This window comes from Epinephelus fuscoguttatus, linkage group LG13, assembly GCF_011397635.1.
Source record: "Epinephelus fuscoguttatus linkage group LG13, E.fuscoguttatus.final_Chr_v1".
NCBI classification, from domain to species: Eukaryota; Metazoa; Chordata; class Actinopteri; order Perciformes; family Serranidae; genus Epinephelus; species Epinephelus fuscoguttatus.
This window is the reverse complement of record NC_064764.1, coordinates 30,191,201-30,204,906: the sequence shown is the minus strand read 5'-3', so window position 1 is coordinate 30,204,906 and position 13,706 is coordinate 30,191,201. Positions and strand designations below refer to the sequence as shown.

The window sequence follows — 13,706 nt, the reverse complement described above, 5'->3', positions numbered from 1 at the left end:
AACTCGCCCTAAATCTGCCATCTCTCTGCCTGCCAAACACACTCCCACTTCTAATGGCACATCATTTTCTTTAAGGGGGTGTAATTGCAGACTGTGGAAAGCTGTAGCCCTTTGTGTTTCCAACTACGCAGATACTGTAAAGGAATCTAAAGTACAGAAACTACAGCTCACGGCCGAGACAGGAAGCCATGGGGGCTTTACACCGAGAGCAGTCTCGCCACCATTTCCATCACATTACCCTTTGAGAAAGCATTCACTTCCCTGTTTTGGCTGAGTGCTCAGATAAATCGCTGTGCCGCTTCATAAACCTGTTGGCGCGAGCTTGTCAAGATGTTTGTCTGATTTTTTTGTGGTAAGTGCAGTCTTTTATTGTTCAGGCAAAGCTACCTGAACTGTTTGACCTTTAAGATGAATGGGGGAAAGTAAATTTGGCAGACATGTGCTATAGTCACTTGCTGTGTGTGTGTGTTGGTGCTGAGCTCTGGGACAAACTTAACCAATCTGTTTTATTGTGCAGCTTTAAATGAAGGCTTTCTGTTTTAAATGATCACCCACATTTGAATACACACAATAGAAAGTGCAGTGTAGTACTGCATAATGGAGAAAAAAATAATAATATGTACATGTGAAAACAGAAGTCACATGATTTCTTATCAAGACAGCATCAGTCTCTCAGGGATAAAATTTCCCTTCACCCACCACAGGGTACACTTCTCTCTACAGTCTAATGTCAACACATGTTTACTTGCTTTTAACTTGCTCGGTTATGTCCGTCTTATTTAATGACACATCTTGACAGAAGTGGCCTGTTTGTCTTCCTCTGTCTTTCACAATGCAGCTGCACAGCTTTTAAAAATAAATATTCAAATTATCAAGCAGCAGCTTCTACAAACTGTAAAACACAGATATGTATAGACGCAGCCGCTGGCTTATTCACCCCCCAGTGTGTCGTCTACAAACCTTAACGCTTCACACATTTTATTTCCTGGCAACAACTGAACTTTTCACTGTGCTTTGGCTGAAAGGAAAATCACACTTTGAGGAATGTTCATCATGTTTTTGTTTTGTTTAATTGTTTCTTAGATGTCAAACTCTGTGGACTAATGAGGGCTAGTGTCTACATAATGTTCAAAAGTAAGTAGACTTACCTGGTCTTCCTCCTCAGAACATTTGAAAGCTAACATTATTCTAGTCAAAACCACATCAGTAAACTTATATGTGCCTTTTCTGTGCTATTTATGTAGCTGATAGTAAATTACAGAACTATTGATTTTGAATTAAAGGAGCTGTATGCTACATTCAGAGGATTAAAGGTCCAGTGTGTAGGATGTATGCTGCGTTCACATGCAATCAGGAAGATGGTAGACAGCAAAACAGATATTATTTTAGTGGATGAGAGCTGCACAGTAAAATTAGGTGAGGCTGGTGGATGATACCAGCAATGGTAGATGGTGACGCTGTTCAGAATTTAAACATTTTCACGGAAATTACAACCAGATGTTATGTAGCTCACTAGTACAAAAAAAATTACATAAAAAAACAAACACAAAATAATTTTATTGAATATATTTTATTCCATTCTTTATAAACAACACAGCATCAACATCACAACATATCGTCATGTGTGTTTCATGTTACCATTTTTTCCTCTGCCATTCAGATGATGTTTGCATCTGCCCGATTCCATTTGAACGTAGCATTAGTGGCAAATAGCAACCCGGTCTCATTCCGAAGTCGTCGAAATATGGTGCTTGGGCAGTGACTTGTGGCGTCAGACACCGACGAAAAAGCTGTCCTTTAATGTAGGCTTGATATGGACCGGTCGCTGTTATAGTTTAATGGTGCTCAATGGTGTCAGGGGAAACATGGCAGGACAAGAATGAAAGTTAAGGTGGCAAAAGTCCAAGTAGGGCGAGCAGGACGGATGTTGGATGGGTCAAACAAACACAGACTTTCACCTGGGAGAGTGGTGTTTGTGTCCCATAAGATTCTAAAGCCAAACCCTGTTCTTTTTTCCTAAACCCAAACATGTACGTTTGTTGTTGGAGGAAAAAAATATCACTTCGCATTGTTGTACTGACTTAGTTTATTTTGAAAGATAACATATCTAAGCAGTAAATTTCCTGTGAAAACTGAAGAGTATTTTGAAAGAAGGCAATGCATGCAACAGGCAGAACTTGACATGGTGCCCCAGGACGTCCCAGAACGGTCAACAGCCAACGCACCCAGGGTACCTTTCATGTTGTATCTGGACGTGGAAAGTCCATGACCAAATGTGTGACAAGTGAGAATGTGTTGCATCTAGCGGTGAGGTTGAAACACTAAAACAAACAACCCTATCTGGAGCCAGTGTTTGATTTGTCTGCTCTGGGCTACTGTAGAAACAACAGGGCAGACTTTGTGGAAGAGGAACCGCTCCATATGTTGATACAAATAGCTCATTCTAAGATAATGAAAACACAACAGTTCCTATTTCCTGGCTATTATAAGCTAATGAAAATATAGTGAATGAATATTTCACACCATTTCTGCCACACACTGGACCTTTAATAGCAGCAAACGACTGTTTACTGTGTAAAGATATAAAGGAGTGATGGTGTCCTGACAGGAGAATGAACTCCAGGCTCAGTTGGTCAGTGTTTGCATGTCAGTGCATGTGACCCCCTGTGTCTGTATCCCACTGGCGGCTAATCGCCACCAGTCTGCACTGCACTCATAGAGTGGTTACCACTGTTAATGGCGTCATGACCCATGACGAACCATAACGCCCACCCTCTGGTTCCCCCTGAGGTTAACACTTTTAGTTCTCTCAACATTGTAGCCATTGTTTAGTGCTGTTCCAAGTTAGCACCGTTAGTTGCTAGCTACTGGTTCAGCCAGGGTCATGAGCCACACAGATAGTCGTGTAGCAGGTGTCATACATTCAGGCAAAAGTGAAGCTCATAATCATTACAAACATCGCCCACGTCAACCAACACCTGACTGCCTCCACAGTGAGGGGAAACCAACAGGAAACAATGGTGGTTATCATGTGCAGACAATCTCTGACTCATAGATATGCTTTGAATATTATACGCAGCTCCTTTAATCAAATTCATTCCACATATGGCCAAAATATTCCTTTTTTCTCATCAAGTTCTTGGTAGCAGCACATGACCTTTCAACATAAGTGAATTAACAGGACTTCAACTCCAATCATGAAAACAAATGGGCTATAAAGAGTAAAAAAAAATGATGATGAAAGAATTGTTTAATGGAAATGAACACTGATATCTTGCTGTATTGTGTAAGTTTCAGAATGGAGCTGGATCTAAACTCTTCCAACATGTCTGTGGAGTCCTTAAAACCCGAGCAGGGGCCGGTGGAGTACCGCATTTCAGGCCTGATCTTCTACTGCTTCATCTTTGTCATAGGAGTGATAGTCAATCTCACTGCTTTATGGGTGTTTTCTCTCACCACCAAGAAGAGGAACTCCGTCACCGTCTACATGATAAACGTGGCGGTGGTGGACCTCACCTTCATCCTGCTGCTCCCCTTCAGAATGGTCTACCACCACCAGGACTATTGGCCCTTTGGGGACATTTTCTGCCGAATCAGCGCAGCTCTCACCATCTTCTACCCCTGCATGGCCCTGTGGCTTTTTGCTCTGATCAGCGCTGACCGCTACATGGCCATCGTCCAGCCGAAGCACGCCAAAGAGCTGAGGAACGTCCCAAAGGCTGTGGTGGCCAGTTTGGGGGTGTGGCTCATGACTCTGGGGAGCACTGTGCCGCTGCTCTTCTCCGAGGACGACCCCGATCGCATCTCCAACTTCACCACCTGCATTAAGATGCAAGACATCATCCACATGCGGCACGACAACCTCGTCAACTTTGTGCGCCTCATCTTCTTCTTCCTGGTTCCCATTTGTATAATGATCGGCTGCTATGTCGTCATTGTGGATAATCTGATACACGGGCGCACCTCAAAACTCAAACCTAAAGTGAAGCAGAAGTCCATCCGGATTATAATCACGCTGATTATCCAAGTGTTAGTGTGTTTCGTGCCTTTCCATGTGTGTTTGGTGCTTCGTCTGGTGGGAACAGGCAGAGACGGGGGGTTCAGCACATGGGCGGTCTTCACCACATTTCTGATGAACCTGAGCACAGTGCTAGACATCATTCTGTACTACATCGTCTCCAAGCAGTTCCAGGACAGGGTGATCAGCGTGATTCTGTACAGGAACTATCTGCGAAGTGTGAGACGGAAGAGCAGGCACACACACACCGGTAGCATCCGATCAATGAGCAACCTGACCAGCGCGATGATATGAAACAACCGTCAAACTTTCACGTCAAAAAACGGCAGACTCGTATGTACAGAGTGCACGCTTCGGCACAATGTAACACTGAATGCTTCAGTGTGTACATGGTTCATTATCAAAAGGATCAAAACTTGCAATTAATTTCCAAGGTGTAATTTACACTCACAGTATGGGAGTGCTGCTGTTGTGGCAAAAACATCTGTGTTCAGAGCTGATTGACTCACCCATGAGACTTGAGATGTTTTCTGTGCATCTTTGCTCTGGCAGACAAAGCACGACTATCTGTGGCTCAGGTGTAATACAGTCAGGCGAAAATAAAGCTTGTGATCATTAAAAACATAGCCCACAGTATTGCAGTGTCTGCTTTGTTATTATGCATAAACACTGAAACTCTTCTCAGCAATGTCAACCAATTTCTATAAAGGAACCGACTGCCTCCACGGTGGGGGGAAACCAACAGGAAACTATGGTGGGTTCTTAAAGGTTGCTGCTTTTGTTTGGTTGCACCTTATTGGAACTTCGCCTCTGCAGCACCTCAGTGCAGCATCATGGGCTTAAAAATAACCATCAATGCTGTGTGATGTCATGCATGCAAATAAATTAGGTTTGCTTAACTGGTGTTAGTTCAGAGTGTCATTTTTGTGGTGTTTAAACTCAACCACTTCATAGAAGACATTATTTTAACACACACCACAGTGAAAATTGCTGTTAACTTATTGACCAGGTGATGGCAGCATGGCACAGCTAGACCTCACCTACCTGCCAGATCCAGACAAACAGTGCTTTCTTGACTTTTAAAGTAGATAATGCAACATTTGTTATTCTCTGCTGTACAATTCTGTGTACTTTTATCTTTTGTCTCTGCTCATTATCACGTTTAAACTGTCTTTACAAAAGCAAACATTTCAGCTTTTATCCTGTGAAACAACTGCTCCACCTCATCACAGAGGAGCTGTTAACTACAGCTTCCTCAACCAGGAGTCAGACTGAAAGTGTGTTTATGGTGCAATGCGAATCATATTGATTAGATGTTAAATGATTCAGCCACTTGAAGTGCATTTACAGTAACATCCTCAAGAGATGTCAGCGAGGCTATTTACTAGATTTAAAGCAACCTTAACCTTAAAAGAGAAAATCTTTTCTGCACAGGGAGACTTTAATGTCAGGACTCAAAGTACAAGCACAACGATGAAAGATCTTGTAATTTATCCACAATTTATTCCTTGCAAAAAAGCCAGACAGGTGATGAGTTAGAAGGTACTGAATGTGTGACAGTTCCATCTCTATGAAGAGACTGTTTAATTTAAATGAAGGGAAAAAACTAAGGTTTGAATGTGATGCTTTTGATAGGTGTCCCGCACAAATGTCACCCAGGCTAAGAATTGATTTGGTGTTGCCAGTTGTTGAAATAATTGAGTTAGGATGTCTGTCGCACCTACACACTGGTCTTAACTGGATTAGACAGTGAGTCAGTGTGGCTGAGTAACTATGTAGTGTCTCATACAATTAGACAGTCAAGGCGCCCTGTGGTGTAACCACATGGACCATGGTAATTTGTGGAGTGCTTATTGTATGGATGATCAATTGCAGACAGAACTACATATATTGCAATGCTTTGCAATTCTTTAATTTGGGTTGTATTAATGTTTTCTCACATTTTCACACTGAGATAAGACACAGTAATGTGGTGGTACAAGGATAAACTGCACTGCAAGGCTATGTGGTTCTTGGTTGGTGTGTACAGTGCTGGGTCAAGGGGTGTCCAGACTGTGAGATATAGATGGTCTAGATTTACACTGTGTTTAATAAGAGGAGGCAGACTACAAGATTTCCATCTCACATGGAATTCTGGGAACTGCAGTTCATCACATGATGATAGGTTTATTGGCTGCTGGACTACAAGTGGATTTATAACCAAGAGGTCAAAGGTCAAATGAAACATCAGAGGGTCGTCTATCTGTCCCACCTGTTAGACATCAAAGAAAAACCAGCCACGCTGCTCACAGCAACTGGCATTTAAAACAATTAAGTTTCCTGTCAAGTCCCTGTGATGAATTATCCGGAAGCTTTACCCGCTGTAATTCTAAATCTTCCCAACAAGTGCCTTTGTTGTAGAGAAATTAATGAAAACAAGATTGTCTTTCATAGGAGCTGATCTAACAGCGCGACAGCCAGCTGCTCTTCTTTGGGAATAAAAACAGTCAGCATTAAACACAGCTCGCACAAAATACTTTTTTTTTTTTCTACCACTCGTGTGGAAAACAAATCAGGCGGCGAGCGCAGTGGCCATCTGTTTTGTTATTTGATATGTGTGAATACATGTTGTAATGACTTTGTTTGTGAATCACTCTGCGCGGCAGAACACACGAGAGCTCTCGAAGTGCTGGAGTGTTCAAAGCTAATCATATAATTGGACACAATAGTCGATGACAAATGGAGACGCTTGGAGCCAGCCAGCTGGGGAAGTGAATATGTAATCATTGTAAAATCATATCATTTTTGCATATTTGAAGACAGCTTAATAGAGTTTGCGTGTCAGCACACTATCAAATGATGATCAGAGACAGTGTTGCTGTATTTGTTTTTCTAAATACTGCTTTGTTGGACTAGTAATCTTTATTGTGATTAAAAGTGTTTCTCAAGAGTTTTTGCCTTACACGTTTATTTTGCATGCTGTTTTGAATGTTGGAACAGATTTGGGAAGAATGACCCCTCTGAACTAGAAAAAAAAAAGCCTACAGCAACCATAGCCAACCAGGAGCACTTGTACCCCAGGGTATTCTGCAGTTGCCAGGAGCTATATATAAATAAAGATTATTAATTGCTCCATTATTTTGAAAAAAAAAACAAAAAACAAATAGAAACTACAATTGAAAACAATACATGTTGCCACTGACAGACACCTGATAATGGCTGAATTGTATATAAAGTGTTAAATAAATTGTTAAATACATACCTAAAAGTAATGGAAAAAGGGTTGAAAAGGTTAGATAAAGCAGGACAGATAAATGGTGAAATTAGCTAAAAGTAATGTACTGAGTCAGCTATAACACCTGAACAGTAGGCTACATGTTGCCATTGTAGTAACTAAAAAACTAGTTAGCAGGCATGTAGATTCTAAACAGCTAGCCAAAATAAACGCATACATTGTTGAAATAGATAGCTAAAAGTAACATGGTTAGAATGGTTAGATAAAAGTAGATAAGCAGTGGAAATAGGCAAGTTGGATGAGCGGCTAAATGGTGAAAAGGCTAATAGTTAGCTAAATCCAATAGATTAGCTAGCTAAAGGTAGTGGATAAACAGTGGAAATAGATAAAAGTCATGAATAAATGGGTTAAATAGCTAGCTAAAAGTAGTACAGTGGAAATAAGCAAGTTGAATAAAATAAATGGTAAAAAGGCTAATACTTAGCTAAAACTAATGAATTAGCTAGCAGAAGGTAGTGGATAAACAGGGGAAATAGATAAAAAATATTTCATAAATGATGAAAAGGCTAATGGTTAGCTAAAAGTAATGAATAAATAGTTTAAATAGTTAGCTACAAGTAGATTTTGGAAATCGGCAAGTTAGTATTTTCATCTAAATGGTGAAAAGGCTAATGCATGAGATATGAGTTGTTGCAGGAAGTTACTGCTAGAGTGACCTTACAGTTGGTTAAAATCAGGTAAAAAATCAGCCATGACTACTTCAAACAGAGTAACTCCTTGCGTTTGTAAGATCACTCCAGTGGCAACTCCCTGCAACAACTCAAATCTCGCGAGACGTGAGATTTCAGAGGCAGACTTTCACTTCTCTGAGGAAGTGCTTTGACTTGCCACAACAAACATGTCCGAATTTTTACCCGATTTTGACCAACTAGATATGGATGAGCCATTTGAATTTGATGACCACCCGTATTTATTTGAACACGGATGTACACGGACGCAGAGCTCATTGAAACTGAAGAGCGGACAAGGAGAGAGAGGGAGCAGCAACAGGCAGAGAAACATGTCTGAATCCAGCTAAAGGTAAACACAGACCTTCATTTCTCCTTTCCGTTATTATTGGAAATATACTCCTAGCACTGTATGTTAACACGTGATGTGGTAGCTGGGCATTCATCCACAGTGGGACTCTGATTAAGGAGTTAACACGAAGGCAGAGAGCGGTTTGTTAACTTTATGCAGGCACTTCAGAGAATGGTACAAAGGTACATAGACATATGCGTATGTGTGGTCTCTGAAAATACAAACAGAAATACATATATATATAAAACCATGTATGGTTTTATAAATGCATGTAATTTACTAAACTTAACTAAATAATAACTTAATGTACTCCACAGGCACATTAATCATACATTCATCACATTTTCTCCCATTTAGACACAGCACTACCGTATTAATGTGTAACAGTCACATAAGTTAGCTGCATTTCACTTCTGACAACACTTCAAGGCAGTAGGTTAGCTTAACAGGCCCTAAGAAGCAGAAACGTTAGCTTGCTAAACACAAAGAAATTATCTCCAGCCATGTCAATATTCCTAACATAAAACAACAAGAAGGACACGTGAAGCATAAATAACTGAAAGGAAATAACTTATAAGAGGTGCTTACATCCGTCACGAACGCACACCATATGTCCTCAGGCCCTCACTCCTTCCTCTGCCTGCGGCAACTGGTGAAAACCAAACAGAGCATGCGGCACTGAGCTAACTATGCAGGCAACAGCTCCTCCTACTGGCCACACAGCGGGCAGCAACTAACACTCCTGAGGGATTCTGCACAGTTATGTTGTCGGATAATTATACTTACAATCCGAGCCTATCTGTGTGAGAAAAATGCACTTTTAGTGGACATATTTTGATGTTGTTTGACGCTGTCTGAGTGCCCTATTATGTAATATAGCACGTGCTCAGCCAGAGCTTTGTACTGGAGAAATGTCAAATATTTAACGTCCTATCACTCATTGAGACAAAAGTAGCTCAGAAAATAGGGCCCAGGTTGAACAAAACATTAGTTACCCTTTAAACTGTTAGCCGAAAGTAGAGGATAAACAGTGGAAATAGTTACATAAAAGTATTAGACAAATGGTGAGAAGGGTAATGGTTAGCTAAGAGTGATGAATAAACGGTTACAAGAGTTAGCTAAAGTAGCAGATAAACAATAGAAACAGGCAAGTTGGATAAAAGTATCAGCTAAATGGTGAAAAGGCTAATCCGTAGCTAACACAATGGATTAGCTAGCTGAAGGTAATGGACAGACAGTGGAAATAGATAAAATTATTAGATAAATTAAGACTGGTTAGCTAAGAGTAATGAATAAATGGTTGTAATAGTTAGCTAAAAGTAGACAAACAGTGGAAATAGGCAAGTAAATGGTAAAAGGCTAATAATTTGCTAAAACTAAAGGATTAGTTAGCCGAAATAAATGACTCAAATAGGCAAAAGGAACAGTTAAACTGTGGAAAGGGATAGCTGAAAGTAATGGATAATGGATAAAATAGTTAGCCAAAAGTAATGGATACACAGTGGAAATAGATAAAAGTACTCGATAAATGGAGAAAAGGGTACTGGTTAGCTAAGAGTGATGAATAAATGGTTAAAAGAGTTAGCTAAAAGTAGCAGATAAACAGTAACAGGCAAGTTGGATAAAAGTATCGGCTAAATGGTGAAAAGGCTAATACGTAGCTAAAACTAACTGATTAGTTAGCTAAAGATAATGACTAAATGGCGTAAATAGGCAAAAGGAAAGGATAAACTGTTGAAGCAGATATCTCAAAGTAATACATTAAGGTTAGCTGAAAGTAGTAAATACACAGTGGAAATAGTTAGATAAAAGAATTAGATAAATGGCAAAATTGGTCATGGTTAGCTAACAGTAATAAATAAATGATTCAAATAGGCAAAATGAAAGGATAGCCTATTGAAATAGAAAGCTTAAAGTAATGGATAAATACACATTGGAAATAGATAAAATATTTAATAAATGATGGAAATGTTAGTGATTGGCTGGTTAGCTAAAAGTAGACAGTGGAAATGTCCAGTTTATGCCACTCCTTTACCCTTTTCCCACCACAATTTGGATGTGCGAGCAGTTTGTTTAAATGCAGAAACCCCCCCTAAAAATAGGCCATAGACTGTTTTCCCATAGCCAGTAAATCAGAGTCACTTTGAGTTGAGGCCTGTGGGGGCACATCAGTCAAAGAAGGCTGGGAATCTATAAAAATTTCAATGGTGGTTAAAGCTGTTGTAATATTTTTATGTAACGTAAGAAGTTGTTTTTTTTACCACTTAAATGTGTTGTTCTTTTTGAAACAACAGCAGAAACAGAATATCTATGTCGCAGTTTTGGTTTTGAAGCGCTGCTCCGTACACTTTTACTATACCATTAGTCTTCATATTGTTCCCATTAGAGAGCACGAGGACATGAAAGAGAGCCCATAATGTTATATAGATACTGTACACATCCAGCCTCGCCTGGGCCTCCTCGTCTACTGTACGGCATTAGCAACGAGCAGCTGCCTGCATTTACATCATTTAGCGTTTCTCTCAGGGCACTTTAATACACTGAACCTCTCCCCTGGTAAACTTTACAATAGGATGTTGAAGGATACTTCTGGACTGCCATAGGAAATGAGAGGCACATGTGCGTGGATGTAGCGGTGCAACAGTGGGTTCCCCCCTGTGATGTCGAGCTTAAGGGCTGCACAATAAGACTAATGGATTCCTTTTGCGGACAAAACTGGGTTAAGCACATGAGCTATTGTTCTTATCGGTGTACAATGATATCTTATGTGCAGTAGGAACTGTGTGAGGTATTTCTTTTGTACACAGGATAGCTTTGCATGGGTAATCTTTTCCTTTGGCAATTGCAATCTACTCCTGCATTGTCTTTAGTCTCCATTAAAAGGAGATAATCTACTGCAAGAGTTTCAAATGCTGCTAAACTGACTCCAATTGACCCCGCAGTTAGCAGAGAAAAGGAGAAGAAGAGGAAATGTATGGCCTTGATTACAGCTGTGTGTCTATTTTAGCAGATTGTTCTGTTGCTGATTCACACACACAGACAGCCACCATTAGCATGTATAAATAATGTAAGGCCCTCATCTCTCACTGTGTTTTTTTTTCCCCTTTCCAACTCTCTACTCAGCTAAGTGCCTGCATGGAAACCTTGGCCTCTTCCTTGTCAGGTTCTCCATAGATTAGTATAAGATTTATTTTAAGTCTGTAAAGCAGCATGTTCTTGACAAGTGTTCCGCTCAATGCATGTGGGAATGTTTTTAATTGTATCATGTGAAGTGGAATAGGAGCTCCAGTGGGGACTGTGTCAGGTTGTGTTAATATTTAATCCGGTCTCACTTCAGTTTCCTCATGATCCACGGTATCGCAAGAGCAGAATGAGAAAGCAACATTACAAGACGGATAAAGAGACACGAGTAAAGACATTGTAGCTCCAGGACGCTGTCTCGCTCAGGATGTGAAAAGCTTGTGAAGACACTATTACGAGACTCCACTCGTGTCTCTCCTCTCAGCCGAGGCCCGGGCCATTGTGCACGGTGCCCTGAACAGTGAGTGATATTATGGCAGCTAATGCTAATGCACTCATTTCAGCTGATGTGCATCTAAAGAGAGCTGACTGACAAATTTAATGTAAAAGCAGGTAGAGAGGAAGAGTTGTGTGTGTATGCATGGAGGGGAGGGGGGGTGGAGGACACAGCGTTAGCCTGTGATGTGTGTTTGTCTGTGAGGGGAAGGAGGGAGAGAAGGAGGGATGGAGGGGAGAGCCGGAGAGGCCTTTCACTTCCTCTGTGTGCACATCACGTCTCCTCTCCCTGAGCTCAATTACAGGATTGATACTCAGAGAGGAAACTTCATCATGTCATACAGATGTCTTCACTGGGAGAAAGAGGGAGACGGTGCATGTTGTCATTTAACGTGACATGGTCTGCGCTCATTCAAAACAAACAAAATGAGAAACAGTTGGACTATAGATTTCATTATGGGGCTAATAATAAATACGGAGCACCAGTAAAGAGTGAGAACTCACGGGAGGAGGCACGGCAAATACTTACTGACGGAAGAGTGAACCGGAGGCGGCCATGCCTGTTGGAAGGAGAATTTAACAATTGTGCTGAGTGAATTAATCTAAAACAATAACTTGTAAACAATAATACTCTTTCAGCGAGCCATTCAGCTCCATCATAGTAAACATCTTTTATAACCCAGACAGCTCTATAAAGTGCTTTAGGCATCATTGGGCACAACCGTCATTAGTCAGTGCCTGTGTGTAAATCTGAATAAAACCACTGTGTTGGTGATGCTGCGCAGACACAAGCCCATATCTATTTTACAGTGTTTCATTTCAAACGTGACACAAGCGGAGAACACACTCCACAACAATGGCCGTGTTTTGCTTTAATTTGATTAGGTTTTGTCTCAGCAAATGCCAAGTCCTGTTTTGCCTCAAGAACATATCTCTTAATCACGTTCCATCCAGGCTGTGTCTTTCATCTAAATCTCACAGCCGTGGCTCACACCCAACTTTATTTCGCTGAAAGGTAGAAAAAAAAAAGCACACACACACGCTCACACACACACATCCAACAAGGGGGAATACAATGACAAAAGCCTAGCTCTCATCTCTGTCACATAAAGTGATGTTTTGTGTTTAGCTGTGTGCGGCTGAGGTGTGCGTGAGTGTGTGTGCGTGTGTGTCTGTCTGCAGGGCTCAGATCCATGTTGTTTGGTTTGTTTCTCCATTAAGAGAGCTGTAAAGGAGAGGGAACAGATGGCTGCTGGCCCGCTCTGTCCTGCATCCTCTCACAACTGCCACACTTCCTGTGCGTCCATTAATCTTCTCTCACTACTCCTGCAGCACAACTTTATTAAAACAACTCAGGAGAGAGCGAACAACAAGCCCGCGCAGCTGTCAGGAGCAAAAGACAGAACCATTCGTCCACAGAAGAACGGCCTCGGATTTCTAGACGCATCTGTAAAGCAGCTCGAGTAGAATCTGGTTGGCTTTGAAGCGGGCTCTGCAAAGCGCTCGCTGTAGTAGAGAGACGCAATAAATGCTCATTAGAACGCAGCTGGAGCTGCTGTTGTTGCCGAGTTCATAGGCATAGTTTGTCAAACTTAAACATGTGAGGCCTTCGCTCCCTGACTTGGACTGAGTACAGTTTTCCTCCTGTTCTGAGAGGCATGTGGGAAATGCTGTGTAACAGTAACGTTTGGACTGAGTGATGAACAGAACAGGACTTAGCACATCCAGAGCCTGAGGCAGCCTGATCTGACTGTATAGGAATAACAGCTCTTCAGATATCAACACAAAGAAACAATTAGCCAACAAATAATAATAAATAACAAACAATTAAATAATATTGAATGTGCAAATTTGCAAATTTTGTTTATTTCTTTTTCC

At 41.0% G+C, this 13,706-nt stretch overlaps 1 protein-coding gene across 1 annotated transcript; it reads left to right on the top strand.

The window, feature by feature from the left end:
- Positions 1-166: 166 nt before the first annotated feature.
- gpr18 (G protein-coupled receptor 18) lies at positions 167-6,947 on the top strand. The gene is made up of 3 exons (XM_049593623.1): positions 167-352; positions 1,084-1,134; positions 3,292-6,947. The coding sequence occupies exon 3, from the start codon at positions 3,299-3,301 to the stop codon at positions 4,310-4,312; it is 1,014 nt and encodes a 337-aa protein (XP_049449580.1). The 5' UTR covers positions 167-352; positions 1,084-1,134; positions 3,292-3,298; the 3' UTR covers positions 4,313-6,947.
- Positions 6,948-13,706: the final 6,759 nt, after the last annotated feature.

Coding starts and splice junctions, on each gene's coding strand:
- gpr18 (XM_049593623.1), top strand. CDS start 3,299: ATGGAGCTGGATCTAAACTCTTCCAACATGTCTGTGGAGTCCTTAAAA.